At 42.4% G+C, this 20414-nt stretch overlaps 1 protein-coding gene across 6 annotated transcripts in view; it reads left to right on the top strand.

The window, feature by feature from the left end:
- Nucleotides 1-20414, top strand: part of ADGRL3 (adhesion G protein-coupled receptor L3) — a 512834-nt gene that overhangs the window by 199483 nt on the left and 292937 nt on the right. For all 6 annotated transcript variants that reach the window (XM_068681641.1, XM_068681639.1, XM_068681640.1 and 3 more), the window contains one exon: nt 2864-3118. In XM_068681641.1, the coding sequence (XP_068537742.1) occupies nt 3064-3118 (55 nt within the window). In that variant the 5' untranslated portion in view covers nt 2864-3063. The remainder of the gene's footprint in view (nt 1-2863; nt 3119-20414) is intronic.

Below are 20414 nucleotides of genomic sequence, written 5' to 3'. Positions count from 1 at the left end.
GAGTCACAGCCCATGAGACCCCAGAAGAGTTATTGAATTCAATCGTGTAGGAAAACACAGGCAGAAAAAAAATATTTTTAAGATTACCATGTAAATATTTATTGGCAATTATCCCTTCTCTGGGATAGGTATCATAAATCATTTGTGGCTTCTCAAGTTTATACCCAAAAAGCTTTTATTGCACCATAATGTTATCTCCTTCTAACAGGTTCAGATTATCCAGAACTTGAATCAGCTTACACAAATAAAAATTAGAAAACAAACCCACACTCTTTCACTCCCTGACTGAGGTTTTTCCTTCAGGGCAGCGTACCTGAGCTCAGACAGCTTCCTCCTATCTCTGCGTATAGCTTCTCAAATTTTGTAGCACAAAAACCTTCTCACTTTTAAAACTCTTTATAATGATGATGCTATAGAAAAAGCACACGTGAACAATGGCCCGTGGGGTGTTTTGATGTACACTGCTAGCTTTTTCTATAATATAAATGGAAAACTTGTTCACTGTTTCAAAAATATAATTTAAAATATTCATAGGTCTTGTCTTCCTTTGGAAAACAGGCTTTAAATATGGTCAGTGGCTAGTGTCCTAGCTTGAGCAAGTTCCCATTTCTTGCTTGTCTGTAAAGAAGCCACTTGCCTGCACATTGACCTTGGGCTTTTGAGTCACCACAGTCAGAAAAAGCCTCAGAAATTAAATGCTACATTTAAATGAACAAATTGCAGGGGGAGACTGGTGAGGAGAGAAAAGCGGGAGAACAAAATTTTGGCAGAGCAAGCAGATATACTTATCAGAAAAAATGCAGCTTCCTTATAGACTTTGGTGCTGAACAATGTGGGGTTTGACTTGGTTGATCAGCAAAGATAGGAGGCAGAACAAAGGCCACTTTGTCATGCCGGAGTTACAGGAATATATCCACATCACAATGGCATGCAGCATAGTTTTTCATAGAGCTTTTTGGCTCAAACTGGGTTTTGGGTAAGAACAAAAATTGGCAAAAACAGCTTCTTTGCTTGGAGAAGAATAACTTCTGTTGATCAGAGATTTTTTTTGAGAGATTTTTAATTAGACCAGTGCTGTGAAGGCTGCAGAGTCTAGGGAGTTCAAAACAGATATGCAAAGTACTTTACAATTCCTCATATTTTATCATCATTTCAAAGTCAGCAGGGAGCTAGGTCTCAAACTGATGCCATGGCTTAACTCTGTGCAGTTGTTGTTTTATTCCTGCCAAGTTTGAGTCACTGTGGCCATCTAGCCCCTTCTTGAGAGATTAAAATGATGGGAAGCTGGAATCCTTTCTGCAATTAAATGAGTGAATGTTTCTGTTCAAGCGTAGATTCCAATTTCCCCATGCCTTCCTGTAAGAGTGTGGGATGGACAAGAACTTCACTGTGAGGGTGACACAGCACTGGGACAGGCTGCCCAGAGAGGTTGTGGAGTCTCCTTCTCTGGAGATATCCAAAACCCACAAATGCCATCCTGTGCAATGTGCTCTAGGTGACCCTGCTTGGCAGGGAGGTTGGACCAGATGATCTCCAGAGGTCCCTTCCCACCTCAGCCAACATGTGAATGAATTCTGTGATTCTGTGAGCTCGACTAGATGTGAGAGACTGAGGCACCAGCAGTAACCAGAGATGGTAGCTGCAGGGTGAGTGGGACTTCCAGGCTCTACTTGGCTTCAAAGCCCGGTCTGGATTTGGTGATTAAGAGCCATATAGGAGACCTCAAAGGAGAGGGGATAAAGAAGCTTTTAGTCATGTTATCAGCAGTCATGTTCCCAAACCATGTTGCTAACCCCACTGACAGGCATCTTGGTGAGGGCCTCAACAGAGGGAGTGAAAGGTTTTAGCAGGAAGGAGTAATATGGTGCCCAGCTTCCTGGGGAAGAACTGGGTTCAGTTTCTGCCCAAGTCTTCAGGGCTGTCAGCTGTGGTAAGTTCAGCAAGGTTAAAACCGAACGCTGAAGAGGGAACCCTGGTGCTGTGAGGAGGAAGTTGTTGAGAGGTCTCCCATGCTGTGAGCAGTGCAAATGTGAGGCCATCCATGGCACTGCCATGGCAGTACTGGCATTCAGGACACATGGCCAACGTGCATGGATATCTCCTGGCCAGTGCATCGACCTGGGTTAAAATTAGAGATTAAAGATGAAAGAGAAGCAGGAGTATTGTGCAGGCATCCTATCCCCTCTGCTGCAACTAATCCATCTTTTCCAACCTAAGCGACTCGATGATTTTAAGCACGTTGCGCCTGCCATGTGTGCTCACAGTTATGGCCTAGACCAAAGGGTGAAGCAAACCCTGGCACCTGCAGTTTGTTGGTTTGCCTTTCAGGAGCTTGACTTTACTGCTGGGCCCTGTACCTGAGGGTTTTGGGTGGAAAGGAAGCAGCTGGGGTAGAAATTAATCTCTTGCAGAGAAATAGGCCCAGAGTCTCGGCACCAAATAAACCCTTTTCAGCAATGAAATTTCTCTCATTTTTTGATTTGTAAATACACAAGTGTTTCCCAGAGAGCTGCAGGTTGTTTTAGAAGTCCCATGTATGTAGGTTCCAGTGCAATCTGTATGGACTTGTTTTTTTCAGTCACCTTTCAAGCCTGTGGACTCCCTGGGCCCATGGCCATTATGTTCAAAACCACTGCCTTAAGCCCTGCTCTAAGAGGCGAAGTGGAATATTAGTGATGCACAAACTGTCTCTCTTGGAGACAAGTTTTAATTCCTGTTGTACATAAAGAACATCTGAAGGGCTGGGGGGAAGATGTGTTTGCCTTTACAGCTGTTGGCAGCAGAGAAATGCAGCAAGACTTGATTGAAAACACCTATCTTAGTGTTTTACTAACTACGTTTTTTTTTCCTTTCTCATTTCTAGGTCTCAGATTCTGGATTCTGTCTGTGGGATTTTTTTTATTACTTTTTTTTTATTATCATTTTTGATTGGCTTTTTCCCCTTTCTCGGATGTGAGTCGAAGGCCAACGGTCGAAGTGCTGGAAGCAAGCGCAGGAGGACGCTCACCTTGTTTTGTTTGAACCCTTGTTTGCTGGGATACTTTCAAGCCCTCCTTCACAGTCATGTGGTCATCACAGCTGCTGTTCTTCACAATGCTCTTAACACCGTTAGCCCATGGTGAGTGAGAGACGGGGAAATTTGCCTGCGGGATGGGAAGAGAGAATGGAAAATAGCAAAGATTATGTCTCTATTTTTTCTGCCTAATCTGTTTTTTCCAGGATGTTGTTTTCTCTTCCCACTTCCACCCCAAGGTCTTTGAATTCTCAGGCTACGTTATGACTAATTAAGTCTTGAAACAAAGAATTCTGGTCACAGAAAGATTTCTGTCCTTGCGTTTAGCTGCTACAATAAGGCAGACTTCCTTCCTCATGCCCAAGCCTACTCTGTTGGATGTGTGTCACTGGGATTGTCTCTCCTGGCCTCTACATGGAAATGATTTTCCCTTTTGTGAATATGGTTCAATAGGGGTCATGTCCAACTCTTTAGCCACAGCTTCAGCGAGGGTGGGATCTTAATCACTGTCACGTCAGACCATGAGAACCAAAACCAGCATAGTCGCCTTTAGCCTGGTATACCTTGTAACCCACATGGAAACGCAGTCAGTAGCTGTAGCACTGTGCTGATGCAACTAGGCAGCCTCTGAGAGCTCAGCTAAGATCATAAGGCACCACTGCTATGTTATATTAACTGCTATATTAGCTCTCACTCCAAAGTCTGCCTACAGTGTGCATTTTATATATATATATATATTATTTTTTTAAGTGGAAAATAAATGTTTATTTTATTAGCCAGGAAAAAGTTAAATGAAATATAACACGATTAATTACTTGGGATAAGACTTCAAGGCCTTGGGTTGTTTTTGTTTTGTTTGTTTGCTTTTGTTTTTAATGTGAGAAACCCAAATGTAGGCCACACGAGTAAATTTCCAGATTTCTTAAATGCTGAAGGGTTCAGGAGCTCCTGTTCTTAGGAATCGATCTCAGTAATTGATTTAGGTTCCTAAATCGTCAGAGCAGAGCTTTGGAAAATTTGGCTAGTTACTTGATGCCCAAATGGAAGGTGAGCTCCACTGAGTATCCCATTTTAATTTCAGTTCAGTGGGAGCATGTCTGTAAACAAGATGACTCCTTGTATTTAGCCTGTGTGCCTCTGCATTGAAAATGCAAAATAAAAGGCCTTTGTGCTCAGCATCTATTGTGTGTGCTAAGACTCGAAAGTGAAGTTTTACAGCAAAGAAGGCTAAAAAAAAATGAATTCTGTGTAATTGGCTGAACATATCTATTTCTAGAGCACAACCTGTCTGCTCATATCACTTATAACACCTTTGTGCACAAAGGTTATCTGTACTATCATTCTTTAAGCAAAACTCCTCACTGACTTGAAAATTAGAATGAATAATTAAACTGAGCAAACCAACTGGGGTGGAATGGAAAGAGCTATTAGGAAAGGTGCTCTCCATTCTTTTCCAGGAAAGTTAAATGGTAAATGTTTTGTAAATCTTTATAATTAAACAATATTAACAGTTAAAGCAATTAACAATTTAAACATGCCTCTGGCGGTTCTGTTTTTGAATCAAAGTGCCCCTGTGGCTGGAAAATTCTGCATGATAGTTGCAAGAAATGAAAATGTCAGACCTATCTTAAGAGTCATATTGTGCTACAGATGAGCAAATACCAGGGATGCAGAAACCAGGCGCCTGGAAATGTTGTTACAGTTATAATCTTTATGCTTTTCTGCAAAGTTGGTATATGGGGTGGCTGCTGTGTTGTTTTTTTGTTTTTTTTTTTTTTTGTCTATTTTGGGGTGTTTTTTTTCAGTGTGTTGTTTTTGTTGTTTTTTTTTTTTTTTGGTAGCAGTCAATAGTGGTAAATCTGACCCTTACATGTTTTCTCATCCCTGTAAATCACTAATAAGAGTGCAGTAGAGGCTCCTAGATGCTTTTGAGTATTGGATAGTGAAGACCTTTGGTCTGAGCACAAGGGCTTGGAGTCACATTTAGCTCTCCCTGTTTTGTTCTCTAATATTGACCAAGATGCGGTTAGCATCTCGAAACTTTGTTCTGTTGCTTTTCGTGAGGGAAGCAGGTACTGAGCATGTGTCTGGCTTTTAGGAGTGGTATGTTCTTGATCCTAAACAAAGGGAAAAAATACAATATAGCCGTGTGTCATGATAAGAGTATGTTTGGTATCAGCTAGCACTGGGCAGTCAAACCCATTCAGTGTCCCATGGAGAACAAAGGGCATGTGCATTGGAGTTGTACTGGAGGTTGCAATAAATCGTCTAATAGGGCTTCCAAGGTTTTGAAATCGGACACTGAGTATCTGATGGCTTTCGGGTACCCTCCCTCACTGCCCTTCCCCCTGCAAGCATGGACAGAAAGCCGCATGAAGCAGGCGGCAAGACGGTGTCAATGCAGAAGTTGTTCCTTCTGTTTCTTCAACTTAACCTCGCATATAAAAATGATCCATTTAAGCCCTGCTCAGTTTTTCCATTCTAGTAATCCCCTTTCATTATACATAGAAAGCTTTTGTATTTTGTTTAAGGGATTCGACCATTTGAGTCCCTGTGTCGTGGACTGTAAGGGCTCCTGTCCTGCAGCGATCACCTGAGTTGATAAAAGCTGTTTCTGCAGTCCGTGGCTCACTACATCTCATTCCCTGTTTGAGTTTACGCAGTCTCTTCATCTGCAGTGATTGTTACATAAGAGATGGATCCCATAAATTATTATCATTATTTTTTCTTTTGTTCTTTTTTTGGTGAGAGAGGCAGGATGTGGGACAGGGCTGACTCTATTTTTTTAGCTCCCATTTCTGGGGGTATTCTTTGTGTCTTGGGTTACGACAAGTGTTGAGTCAACAGCTTAGATGACTTCAGTGATCTGCAAGATGGAAAGTAATCCCCCAGAATACTGCCCTGGTACGGTGTCTTCTTGCTGTTGTTCTGCAGCAGTAATGACAGGCGAACAAGTCTTGAATCCTTGCAGTTTCTTGGTGATTATGTTAATCTACTGTATCCTAAATGCAGAGGCACTGTGATGTCTGCTTTTGCCCAGACTGCTCTGAATCATAGCTCAGGAAATGCTCAAAACATGTGAAATACTTAAGATAATAGCAGATGTGAGTAGTGCATGCTTTCTTTACTGTTGCTCTTCAATGGAAAATAGCGTTGTGTGCCAGTGGAGCAGTGCAAAAGACCCCAGGAAGCTCTCCCCTTCTTTTAAGCTCCAGCAAAGTCTGTAAATCCATTTGTTGAGTAAAACTAAACCAGATACACAAAATTAGAGAATTAACTGAGATAGAAAACAACAATGCCCAGAAATAAAAAATAATAGTAATAAAAAAACACCACCACCAGCAACAACAAAAATAGCAAATAACAAAGAAAATGCTGTCAGTCTTTGCAAAGACTCTTCAACGGACTCTGCTTTTGCACCCCCACCTCCTCTCTGCTCGTTTGAAGCCTTTTTCTAAAGCACCCAAAAGCCTGGGCTCCCAGAAAAGTGCTGCTTGGCTTGCATCCACCCCATGCACACCTGAGCAAACCGATCCTGTAACATGTGGATTTCCCACAGGCGTTTTCTGGAATGAGCAGCTGTTCTCATCTTCCTCAGCCTTCTTCCTCTTAACCCCAAACAGAGCAGATTTCTCTTTACTGACTAATGAGTGCTGTCAGAGTTCACCTAAAATGAGGTGGACGTGACAGGCAGCAGCTCAGCTCACAAGCCCGAAGAGCTGTACGCTTGCTCTGTCACATTGCTTTCATGCTCGTGTGTGGCTGAGAGCTGAGCTTTCAAACTTCCAGGCTAGTGGACAAAAATGATAGTAAAAATAACACGATTCAAGATGGCATGCTGCTGAGAGCAGGGCAGAAAAGATAGAATAAAATGAAATTTTGCGGGTCTTCAACCACGTAACTTATGTTTTGGAAGAATGCTGAAGGCCTGTTGTATCCAAGATCTTTATCATCCCATCGGATTGTTTTATTGTTCATTTGTTTATTTTTAGGGATTGTATTGTGCAAATAGTTTCACAGCAGACACCTGAAAGACGCAGTATTTGAGGATCCAAGAATGAGGGTTTTTTTGGTCACTGTAAGGCTTTAGTAGTCTGATCCAAAACAGAACAACTGCTGATTACTCCGATTGAAGCAATAACTCAAATTGCCCGTTTTCTTTGGGGGATCATTGCAAATGCAATCAAATCATCAGGCACAGCTATCTGCCCGTTTCCTCTGCTGCTAAGCCCTCGTCTTGCCAATGCATTGCGAGGGGGAACCATTAGCCTCCAGGTTCCTGCCTGAGCAAAACCCAGTGGCAGTGGTGGGGGTTTCTTCCTTCTTCCTCTGGGATCTTCAGTGTGCTTGGGATTATTTTTTATGTTTTAGCACTGTATTTGTTAGTGGGTTATGCACTTTATCTCCAGATGATCCATGGGGTTAGTTAGTGATTCCTTTGATGACTTAGGCTTTTAAGTCGTCTTCTCCATATAAAACTTGATTGTGGGGGAAGGGGCAGAACCATACACTTGTCCAAAGCTCAACAAGGCTGAAGCAAAAGAAATTTAGGTGATAATATAACCAAAGCCAAGCTTGGCATTCACAGACCAGTAGTTCTCTAATACTAGTTTTTGCTGTTACAGCATGGATAGGCAAGACAAGAGTCATCTGATCGTAGAGCAAGGTGCAGGTGTAGCAAAGCTTTCAAGAAGGGGCTGAACTCATATGTTTGCAGAGTAGAAAATGAAATTTGAAGTTCTCTCAAATCACTGCAGCAGCAAGAAAGAGAGCCTCATCTGGTCTACGGCCGTGCCCCTCTACGCTTCTGCAGCATCTTCCCGATATTTCTGGGAGATGACGGTGGTGAGGTACGGCTGTGCCTTTGTGAGAAGGTGGTCCTGGAAGGTTAAGCTGATCTCTCTAGGCATTAGCAGGTCGAGATGCCGAGCCAGTTTCTGTGGGAACAGTGGAAATATTTATTACTGAATAGCACTGGCAGTTGCCTGGTGACAATGATTCTGTTAAGGCGAGCAGCATTATCTTTCTTGGGGGAATATACGATGCTAGCAAGCTGGTCCTCAGTGACAGAGTGCCGTTTAATGTGAGCTGAACATTTGCCTCACTACTATTTTAATACGGTGAAAATGCTGTCACTGCTTAAAATACATACTGTGTTTCTTTTCTACTTGTACAATGCTCTTCATATAGTCAAAATGAAATACAAGAGACATGTTTTATTAGTTGTGAAATAGCCAAGCTGACTTCCAGGCTTCTGCCTAACTTCATTGTTCTAAAAGATTAATCATCCTTGAAATATTTATAATATTTGCTATTCTTGGCAATTTGTATTACCTGCAGCAGTGCCACCTTTCCAGCAGCAGAACAAGTGATCAAGGAAGGCTTTCCCTGATAAAAGAGGGCGGTTGTTCTGTGTATATACTACAGTGCTTTCATTAGTAGGAGTGTACTAAAATCAGGAGTATTAAGTTCTCCATCTGATGACTGACCAATCTATAAGCTGATAGAGGGTGAAATTCAACCTTGCAAAGACTCCGTGCACCACTTAATTCTCACTTAAACCATTAAGTGTGAGCAGAGGTCTGTGTGCACACCCACTTCATTCATTTCTAAATTTCACACTAAATAAAGAAGGAGATTTTAACCTGATAATGGTTGGTGTGTGTGTGTGTGTTGTCTTTGTTTAATTTTTTTCTTCATTTTTTTTTCCAGTGTTTGGCAGTGCTCATAGCATCTTCCTACATTACAGAAGGAAACAGGATCTTTTTCCATTTTCACTTGCCATGTGCAGTTAGGTGCTTATGCTTTCCGTGCAGCGCATAGCCATCAGCACAGCTGTAGTTGCCATAAAGCTGAAGCTGTAGGGTTGGAGCTACAGAAGCAGAGTAGTGACTAGGGCCCAAATTAATGTATGGAAATTATCCTTTCCTGTAGCCTTCTGAATATTGGTGGCATGGAGCAGCAGGACGTGCTCGTTTCTTCGTGGGCTCCAGCAACAGGAAGAGTTCTTGCTCTCATAGCAATAGGAAGTGGGAAATTGTATTGTCCTGCAGGCCTGTAACCTCTGGTACTGGTTGCATTTGTAACCGTTTCCTGACAAGGCTGGTGCCTGATCTCTAGTGACCAGCTCTGTGCACTCTGATTTTTGTAGTGTTAATTGAGCTATAAGATGTGACAGCATGTGAATTACAGTGTAGTAATTCACGCCCAGCACATTCAGGCACAAAGATGAAGGCCAAATGGCCTCTGTGCAGCTAAGTGTGAATTATTGTACCATAATTTAATTCCCATTATATTTTACTGGGATTATAAAGCTGTTTTTGTTAGTGAACTTCCTTAAGAAAAGTTACCTTTCAAAGCAGTATTGAAAAGTACAACACAGATCTTGTCACCAAGCGGGATAAGGAGCTCTGGGAGGAGAGGGAAGAAGTTTTGCTGGATCTTGGCATCTATAGGCTTTTAGGTGTATTTGTGTAGTTATTAGCCCTAGGAAATGAATGGGTGTTGTGGTGCAGACGTCTGCCATCTAAAAACTGACCTAACACAAGCTATTCATTTCATTTCAGGTGCCAAGCAGCTGCTAAGTAGTATGGCTAGGTTTATTTGTTCCTGGCCTGGTCTGGCTTGATCTGGAAACTTTAGCTCCCAACCAGTCTCTTGAGCCATCTAATCTCTCTTCAGTTCAGACTATGCAAATGTGCACATCAGAAACTCATTACTGCTGGCAGATTTGGTTTGGGTCCTAGCGAGTGATGAGTGAGTAGAGGATGGGTTGTCTGCGGGAGAGTGAAAAAGCACTGGAGAAACAAGGCTGATGGGATTAATTGCTTAAGGGTAGCAGGGCTAAAGCTGTCCTATCAATGAACTGTTTTCAATGATATGATGAAAGAGCTCCAATGTACTTGGGACATCGATTGGTTAGATGATAGGATCTCTGGGGAAGTGCCTGGATGTTTCTTTCTCTTGTGATTCAGGTGGACGTTGCATTTTTCCATTCACATTGGTCCTGGTGTGAAATCCCTGGATAGCAGGCACCATTACCTAGTCCTGTCCTTGACTACTCCTCGTCCTGCCTAAATGCAAAATAAATATGCAATAGCTATTAAAAGTGGACTCTTCTAAAGTGAGTTATTCTCTGAATCAGTTTTACTCATAATCCCAGAAACTTCTAGTTGATCAGGATGTTAGCGGGGCTAGGACTGTTTCATTCTTGGTGGATATTTGGGTTTTAGGAACATTATAGTGTCCCAGTGAAAAAAAAATATGATAATATACTATGTAAGCCATAACTGCCTGTGATATAATTAGTATGGACTGAGTTGAGGTGTAAACATGATCTGTAATTAAAACAACAACAACTGATTTTTCAGTTAAATACATCAGAATGGTATTTTTATACAACTTTGGGAAGTTAATAATCCCAAGTAACCAGCACTAAAAAAAAAATGCAGTGGGTCCAAGTTGACTGTTAAGGATACAGGCATCCCTTAGCCAACAACCAGTGGTACCATACTCATACTGAGTAGTGGAGAGAATTGCCTACTAGGTTTGCTTTCGCCTATTGCGTTATTGCCTGAGTGGGAAAATGGAAATCTATGTGGCTCGCTGCTAGTTCTAGCTAATACTTTGCTAATATTAAGCTTCCTGATAAAGCTTTTATACGGTGAAGATGTCAGGAAGCTACCCCAGGGGATGGAGGGAGCCTGCTGTTCTGGGCTGCGTGCGGGGTTTTGATGGATGAGGCTGTGCCAGAAGGCTGTATCTTCTCCCTGATGCTTGGGGAGGTGCAGGACCTGAAGACAGCTTCACAGCCAAGGTAGCTGTGCAGTGCTGGGGCACAGCCACCTTTCCAGCAGCGCAGGAAGGGAGCCATGGCTAGGATTTGAAAGGGCCGAAAGCTTGCATCTGTAACACATCTTTTCTGGAAGCGAATACTCCCACAGATGGGATGTCATTCCTGTTTCTTTTCCTAATAACTTCAGCTAAGCTTAAGCCACGGGAGTTGGAGAGGGGGAAAAAGTTACTTCTCAGGGTTATCTGGCCCTGGTTCTTTCATCCTTAAAGGCAGGGCACAGTGAGGTACTTTAAGCTGAAATGAGAAAAGAGTTGAGAATGGGGGGATGAATGATGGCCACCTTCATTCTCTTACCGCTTCCTCAGCTGCTGCTAACCTGCTCCCCCAGGATCGGAGCAAACCTGCTGTTCTCCTGTGAAAAAGAGCACCCTTGGCCCAGCACTAATAGCAAGCAGAAGCTCTTTACTGCAAATGAAACTGCTGATTCCCTAGAAGAAATCTTTAACATCCATTTTATCAACTCTGCAGTCATGTTAAGCGAATCCCAGAGCCATCTGATGTTTATTACTCTAGGGCACATTCGCTGTTGTTCAGTCGGTTCCTTTAGCGATCACAATTTCTTGAATTGGTTATGTTGTTTGGTAATGCGGTTTCATTTGAATCTGGAAGAGGTTTCCTGCTGCTCAACGAGCAACTCATCTGGGAAAGGCACTCTGGAAGGGGAAGAAATTAAAAGCGTGTCAGGGAATTTAGATGCTTTCCCTCGCTTGGAATTTCCATGATTTCCAGGAAATCGTTTGGTGCCAGGCAGCTGCCTGAATTACCCTCCCTGAGAGGTTGGACTCAATGATCTTGAGGTCTCTTCCAACCTAGAAATTCTGTGATTCTGTGATCTATGACCCCTTGTCAATCTGCTCCAGGCCTGGGGATGCTCAAAAGGTTTTCAGCCAGCCCCACACAAATGTTGCAGTCTGCTCGTCCTAAAGCTTTAGGTGGGCTTTAGGAGCTCAGTCCAAATTGTTTGATGTTTTTAGATTTCCAGAACATGAAGCCATAAATAAATGGTGTATTAATACAGAGTTTTTTAGGGCTTGATCCAGATACCATGCAAGTTAGGCATTCCGTATAAATGTACTTCGAATCTGGTCTACTCAGCCCAGAGGGCTGGGGAAAAGCTGGAGCGTAATATGGGAGAGATCATACCTTGGGTTTGTGTTTGCAAAAGCTTCTCCCAAATTTTAGTGCCCTCAGTGAGCCGAGCAGGTCGTGGGCTCTTCACCTGCCCCAAGAACTGCAGCACTGCACGCAGTCCTTGTTCTCAGGGGATGCTGTGCTCCTCCAAGCTCTTCTAGGAACAATTAGCAGTCATCAGTGCTGCTGATTTAAATGATTTTTTTTCCTTCTTCTTCTCTCAGTGGCTTTTGTTGCTCAAAGACCTGTCTCCAATTTTTAATTCACAGTGTTTTAGTTTTATTACTGAAATGCTGGAGGCTGCAATAAGGGTTGATTTAGTATCAAGAGAGCAGAATCTCATGTAATGCTCTACTCTCTGTGAGGTTGGAGGGGAAATATGTGTGCTGGTTTACAAGCAAGGACATCAGACTGCCTAGGCTTGCTGCATCACGTTGGAGTTGAGCTAGGAGCTGGGATCCTTTGGCGTTCGGGGTGCAAGTGAACAAACCCACATGGCAGTGGTTTCCCTGCAGTCAGGGATATTAAATATTACTCTGGGTAATCGTGCCAGGTTACCGACCATGCACGTCTCAGAAATGTGGCATTTCCTTTTTGCTACGTGTCTGCTCCCCCGCTGTAGGGGAGAAGTCAGTAGTGGTGTTGACAGGCGGGCCTGTGAGGACCCCCTCTTACTCCTCCAGCAGAGGCATGGCTGTTCCCTGTGAGACAGATTGATGGCCAAATCCTATTTCTCACTTAATATCTTCCCAGAGTTGCTGCTCACGTCTGTGCTATGTCATTTGTAGCATGTTTTAGGGAAGAATGCCTCCTTGTAACCTCCGTAGGAAAATCCACGTCACTGAATTATTTTTTTGTGTATGTTATGTATGTGTGTATTTGTGCTCATATATGATTTTCATACCATATATACAAATAACCCTACAGAGAGGTGATCTATCTGAACTTGGAATAACGCAAGGGACTCTGAACAAGCCTTCGTTTCATTGGCGTGACTTGAAATGTGGCCTGGCGTTGGCGTTTTGTAGTTTTATAGGCATACGCAATTAAAAATCTTACTATTAGATATTCCTCTGGGGGAATTCTGAGGCCTAAGAAATCTAATAATGTTTGGTTGTTTTCCTTAATTTGATTGAGGAAAAATAAATAAATAAACAGGCCTGTTGATCGGAAGCCAAATACGTAATGAATTCGTATCATCAGCAGACACCTCAGAGCCTCCAAGCCCCGCTGATAAAAGGGCTTGGAAGTTGTACGGTACGGTGTCAGACAGCCATCAAAAAAACAAGTTCTTCCTTAACTTTGTGCTGTCTGACAAAACGGGTCTGGCTGTAAATTGTGTGAGGTGCCGAGCACTTAGTTGTGAGAGGATTTTGGCACGCGCTTTGCGTTTCTACCTCTCCAGACACCAAGCAGTCACCATGAGGAGCTGCAGGCGTCTTTTTGCATCCTGACAGCCACAGTCCTCATTTCAGAAAGTGTGTCTGAATTCACGGGAGCCGTAGATTAAAGGGGTGGGAAACAGTAAGATGGAGGGGATGAAGAACAAAATGGATGGACCTGTATTATGCTCTGCTCCGTGTCCTTGGGGAGCTGATGTAAAGCTGGAGGCAGGAATCCTGTTTTGCAGAAACCCGGGTGATTTAGGCTGCCTTGCTGTACGCCGTGATTTGTGGCGCTAGTGCCAAAAACTTCATAGCAGTCTTCAGGGGGCAGGAGCAGTCTGTTTTGATGCCGGGCTTGATATGGATTGATGTTCTGTGTCCTGTGCTCTGTCCGCCCCAGTAATGCTGGATTGTCTCCCATCCACATATATAATATCTGAGCTCTTCCTGCCTTTCTCTCTTCGCTACGGCATTGAATTGCGGTCTTTCTCCTCTAACTAGCCAGCAGATCTCACAAAGCATAGTAACTTAATTATTTAGGGTCTGTACTGATTAGCCTTACGTCTTGAGGCTATGCAGACTTGCAGCCCTGGAACATCTGGTGCGACCCTGTTTCTCGAGGCCCTGTTCCTTGTACAAATACAGCCTCTTTCTTTGGGGATGGTAAATATATGACAGATGTGAAATTCTCCAGCTCTTGGGGGAGTGCTGACATGTTGAACTTCATTATCCCTCTTTGGCCAGTTGGCAAAATGCAATCAAGAATAACTTTTGAGGAGGGATGGCGTATCCAATATCACTCTGGAACGCTATTGTAGGGAAAAGCTTAAACAGGAACAAGCTTAGGGCACAAGAAAGTTGATACAAGGAGATGGGATCAGTCTAGCTAGCACTCATAAAAATACAATGCATTAGAAAGGGTAAACTTTGAAGTCAATGGGAGCTACGAGTTACAGACCTCTATGAAAACTAGACTCGCAGCTAGGGTAGATGCCAAGACCGTTTCGGTACACTTCCCCACAGCTTGCGAGTTTGAGGGTTTGCACTGGGATATGGTGATCTGAAAATCTCACAGAGGTGGTAATTGCAAAGCTGTCAGATGTTCCTTGCTTTTTATAAATATATTCATTGGTGGTTTTGGAGTAATAATGCCTAAACTGCTACAGCTTTACGTAGGAAGAGAAACACACGTCCAAGACGTATAGAGCTGAGACACATCGTCTGGAAGGGTTGGTATTCCTAGCCGGAGCTGTGCTGAAGTGTTACAGCACACGTATTCTTTCTGGGGAAGCGTGGGGGAATATTTGTTTAGAAAGCTGAATAGGTGGCTTTGACAACCTAAAAAGTCTATTTTGACGCAGCGTTTGCTGTGATGGCTCAGGTGATTCTCAAATCCCCCAGCTCCCTGCGGGTGTTTTCCTCTCCTGGTCAGTCTCTTCGTCCAAAATGCATTTCCTGAGGTAACCCACCTCCTCTCTGCAGGTCAAAAGAGGAGGTGTCAAACGGGATGCCATCAATACAGGGAGAGGTTTAATGTGAAAGAGATTTTAGGAGTTAAATTTCTGTGCCACCTACCCCAGGCCCCAAAATGAAATTTTGCATGGGATGTCATGCAAATGAAGCATTTTGCTAAAAGCTTGAACACAGTCTCACATCTATGGCAAATCTTTTGGGCTTGACCCTTGAAGATAAGCTGTGCAATACAAAGCTCATGTATGCAGACACTGCAAGTTCTTCCAGTCCTGAGCAGAGAGGTTGATTGAGTTCTGCTTTTATGAGGTTATTAGACTATAGAGTTCAAAGCAAAATTTGGGAGAAAACCATGCAAAGAAAGAGAATAAACCATAAATGCTATGTATTTTATGCCAGTAAAATGATTCTCTTGTGTTGCGGAGGGAGCAAAGAACTTTTCTCATTATAAAGGTCCTTAAAAAACTTATAAAAATTACAATCAACTTTCGTTTTCCCTCTTTAACCTTCATTCCTTTCCTACTTCCAAGACAAGGAACGGAGACCCTCCCCTCCCCCTTAAAATACCAAACTGAGAAGATCATCTGGTCTGCTGAAAATTGTGACTGTTCCTCAGAGACTGTCTCCAGGGTAACTTTGTTTGCGAGGTCCTCAAGGGGATGCTGCCCTTCAGGCTTTGTTCTGGGAAACAAAGCTTTTGCCTTTTTGCCCTCAAATACATTGCATTATAATGCTTTGAATACATTTGAGGACTCATTTGAACCCTGCAGAATGCACCAGACTGTCATGCCAGAGTGGGGCAGGATTAAATAGGTGTCAACAGGATGTCTAGCAAATGTGACTGCTTATCTATGAAAATAGGCATTCACTGGGGCGAGCTATTGGCTCGAATAGGGGGGTATCTGGTTTAAACGCACACTCTTTGTTTCGGGAGCTGTGTTCTTCCGAACAATCCCTTTCTTCCTGTTGTTCCTTGCTGCGTATTAACTGATGGCCCGTTAACTAATTGACTCCCTTTCTAATTCAGAGCTGTAGTAAATAGTTTATTACATCAGCAGCCCCAGCTGAAATTCTGGGCACAGCACAAGCAATTCATCCCTTTAGCAAGAAGAAAGGGACGTAGGAAACCATCTTATTTTTTCTATGGCAGCTTCAGTGTAGATCATACATTGGTATCGGGGAAACTCTTCTCTTCACGTAACTGTATTCTATGCAAAAAGACCTGAAATGTTAGAAAACTTAAGAAAAGTTCCCTGAACTTCTGGGAAATAGTCTGAAGAGGTTCCCCTGGTGTTCCATAGGGGAGATATTAAACAAGCTTTCTCATTTTGAAAACATAATTTGTTCCATGGGCAGAGGAAGTAATGGAGACTGATTTCTTGTTTTGAATTCTTTTCCTCACTGGATCTGTCTCCACTGCTCACTTCCATGGAAGTTACAGAAATCAAATTATTGATGCCTTCTGTCGTTTTGCCCACCTGGGATCCAAATGGACACCAGACTGAAAAAGATCAGGGGGACACTGACCAATAGACATGGTCTGCAGGCTCGTATTAGCCTCAGTATCCTTAAAGAAGGAGCCAAAACAAGTTAAAAATAAAACAAAACCAAAAATAAGCAAAACCAAACCCTTATTCTTTCTGCCTGCTGCTTCCTTGCGTGGCTGGCATCTGCTGGCCCAGCACCTTCATCCTTCTCTGCATTATATAGGGTTGAGGAACCCTGTAGGGTCCACAGCTCTCCGTAGCCTTGAATATCAAGGAAGCCTTAAGGGAAACATGGGCTGTCTGTCAGCGTAAGCGTGCAGTTTCACATCTAGCAATGCAGACACTGTTCACAGTCCTATTCGTTCACATGAAAACTGCAGCAAAAGTTGTATAGAATAAGCTGATTCTATATAATCTGTCAACAACACTCATAGCTAAGCGGAAGGAGGATGCTCGTAGAGGTGGGGGTCTGTGTGAGGCAAATGCTCCAACACCGCTGAAGCTTATGCGACAGTGCTGTTGAAATGAAACCCTATAGGGTACTATTACACATAGAGCTTCATTTTCCCAAAGCTTCTGGACTTGACACCAGTTTCCTTAATTTGACACCTCTTTGTTCAAACAGAATATCAAAATGGCACTTAAATTACACTCTGAGTGAAGAGCTTAATAATAACCATGCAGTGTAATGTGTTTAAATTAAAGCACAGTGTTGTTTCAGTCTGGGGTTTCAGATTTAACTTTCAAATGCTTTTCATCTCCGTATTGCAAATTTGACAGATGCCTTTTATTGGTAGTAGGTTGTAAAGACTATTTTCATTTACCTGACCTAAAGGACACAGAGTTTATTTGCGTTTGGGCGGGCGTTTGCAGCATAGTGAATTAGCAGTAAACTGATACTTTAGTTCTTGTGTTTTGCAAAAAACTAATTCCTCCCAGGCTTTGAATTTATTAGTTTTTTTTTTGTTTTTTTTTTTTTTGAAAAATACCATAATGTGTTTATACAAAGCATTTTTTTTTGACAGAGAAGTCCTATTTTCTGTTCAGGAGATCACGTGGAAATTTGCACAGACTATTGGCAAAATTCAATAAAATCTCGTAAAATAGAAACAGAACAGTGTTCTTTGAGACTGCACTGCATGCCTCTTAAATTATAATTTAAGTCCCTTAAATTTCATAGGTGTAGAATGTTTCAATGTGAATTTACAATGAAGATACCCTCTGTGCTCCGTACTTTACAGATATGCTCGGTGCTGCTTATATTTATGTTCTGTGCTATTTTGATTTGACTTCGGTTTAATTCTGCTTCTAATGCAAGTTTTAAGTCTGCAAAGGTAACAATGAAACATGGCAAAATGCTAAAATCCAAGTCTCCTTGGCATGGTCAATCTGACAAAAGGACACCCATTGCTGAGGTTCTATAAACACGAAGTCTTTGGAGCCAAAGTCTGCTTGCTGGTTAATTGCAGAGCATCTAGCGTAACATCTTTGCAGGCTACGTAGTGTCTTAGTACATTTAGTTTTTCCTTTCATTTCATCTTCTTATGCCAGCATCTATTCCTATCTGTCATTTGTTGCTATTTCCATCTGCTTGGTGGTGGTGCGATCAACTATTTTGTCTTCCCTGCAACAAATGTCTTTGTTAGATTTTTCTGGATGCTGTGGTTTCCACTCGGCAGCTTCACATGGGGCTTCTGCGTGAATGTGTCTGAAATGTGGGCAGCTCTCCCTTTTTGGTAACGATGTAGTATTCTTAGATGATATGTACTGAAACTTCTGAGCTGGCTCTTGGAGATGTGAGCATGAGTAGTATTTTAGTAGTTAAAAAGCAGAAGTTAGAGTGAAAAATGTGAAGAGGGAGCAGGCATCTGTGTGTCTTAGCACTCCTAGCACTGAGTAATTTTCACAACTGTGGCTTCAGCTGCAATCTCTCCCAAAGGTGACTTAGTTTGGGCTGCTGTGAGAAGGAACCAAGGAATTGCCACTATAATACATGTAATTTAAATCTGCCTTTGGGAACACTGTGCAGCAGCAGCAGCAGCACCACCAGGCATTACACCGTGCAAACGATGGGGATTGCTTTCTGAACACATTACGTCAGAGCTTCAGGTGAGACCTTTTCCTTATCACCAGGTTCCTTCTCCTCAGGTGATGCCCAGGTAGGGAAGAAGTACAACTATATGACTCTCATGCCCTGCCAGTCGTCTGCCATTTCCCTGAAGCTCAGAGGGTTTATTTGTTCATTTATTCCTTTGTTTGTTTACCAAATAGGCTGCCTCCTTTCTTTTCCCAGTTTTGGATGACGATAAATTGAGGGGACAGTCAGAATAACACTCTTGTTGGTGTCGTTCCTTACCTTAGCTGATAACTTTTTTGCCTGGTAATTAGAGTGGTATTACAGGGTGGTATCTAAAGGGGAGCAACAGCTGGTCTGTGTGTGCATCAGTAGAGATGGAAGGGATGTGATATTGGGGTTATGCTTTCCCCAGGAACTGAAGTAAAAGCAGTCAAATCCAGTCTTGCTGTTCATTACACCCCAGTGCTTGCTGAAGCCTAAGCTAACCACGGCTTCCCTCCTACTTCCGTGGAGAATGAGCTTGGGTAAGTCCAAGAAAATCATCCAGGAAAAATATTTGCTTTGAGTAAGTTCTGTCTTTAATGGGTCTTCTTAAGTATTTCCCTAATTTTGGGCCAGCTATTTTAATAATGAGCTGGGTCATCATCAGGCACAGCATATGCACTTAGATCCCTGCTAAGATGCAAATAGTTCCTGAAACTCCTGACGTTCAAGACACTCTATAAAAATGCTGGAAACTTTCACAGAGGGAATAATTCACTTGACTCATGATTTTTCTAAAAAAAATAAGATTTCCTATTTTGAGGTTTGACATTTTTCCTACTGTAGCATGATTTTTCCCATCAGAGCCAGCTGTTGGCTGAGTTTTGGTGGAGACATATTCAATATGTGCTTGTTAAGAAAGCTCTGTATCATTGTGAAGGCTCCTGGAAACCTCTTACGCTTCATTTGCCCTCATTGGACAGAGAAAAACAAATCCACATGAAAAATGTGATTTTTCTGTTTGAAGGCCAGGCCAGAAATTGGAGCAATAAAGTAAGAAAAATAGTTATTTCTTTAAATCCTTGGGGGGTGGAGGATCAATTTTCTAAGTTGGAACTTCTAACTAGGAGGAAACCTATTGACAGAAAACACCTTGGATTAAATTATATTTCATCATGAGTACAAACAAAATGTTTTATTTTTAATTTTTAGATTTTTTTTAATAATGTTTCAGTCTAACCAGTTATTTGAAACTCCTAGGTTATCTCAAAATAAACCTACAGAAGGCACTTAAAAACTTTAGAAATGCTTTGTGGTGGTTGGACTTATTAAATTGAAAAACTTGCATCGTATGTTAGGCAGAAAAAGCTCGTCTCCTCTCCTGTAGCATCAAAGTTGACAGGATTAAATTATATCTTGTGACATTTTGTGGCATGCCTTGTGATTTTTAGTGGTTTTTACTAAAATACATAATATTTAGAAGTGATTACCTTAGAACTTCAACTTCTATTTAAAAATAAAAAAGCAAAATGTATTGCCCTCAGTGCAGTGCTGTGAGCCTTTTTAAGACGTGACTTAAAGTTTCTGTCTTCATAAGGCAAACAGAATCACCATACAGATAAGGCTGGGCACACCAAAACTGGTGATACGTGTATGTATGAAGTTGCATCTCAAAGTAAACTTGGCTTTGTTTACCTCTTTGCGTCACGTAAGACTCATGCTATTTCACTCTTTTCACCTGATAAAAGTGAGCGTAGTGTGCTAAGCTGGACTTCCTTCTGTGTGGTCAGTGCAGTTAGATGTACATAGATAGAATCACAGAATATCCCAAGTTAGAAGGGACCCACAAGGACCACAGTGTCCAACCCCTGGCTCCACATGGGTCTACCCTAAAATTCAGACCTATGACTAAGAGCACATCCAAATGCTCTTTAAACTCCAACAGGCTCGGTGCTGTGACTGGGTCCCTGGGGAGCCTGTTGCAGTGCGCGACAGCCCTCTCAGTGAAGAACCT

This window comes from Anas acuta, chromosome 4 (genome assembly GCF_963932015.1).
Source record: "Anas acuta chromosome 4, bAnaAcu1.1, whole genome shotgun sequence".
NCBI classification, from domain to species: domain Eukaryota; kingdom Metazoa; phylum Chordata; class Aves; order Anseriformes; family Anatidae; genus Anas; species Anas acuta.
Note: the sequence above shows the minus strand (reverse complement) of the source record. Positions and strands in the feature narration are given on the sequence as shown.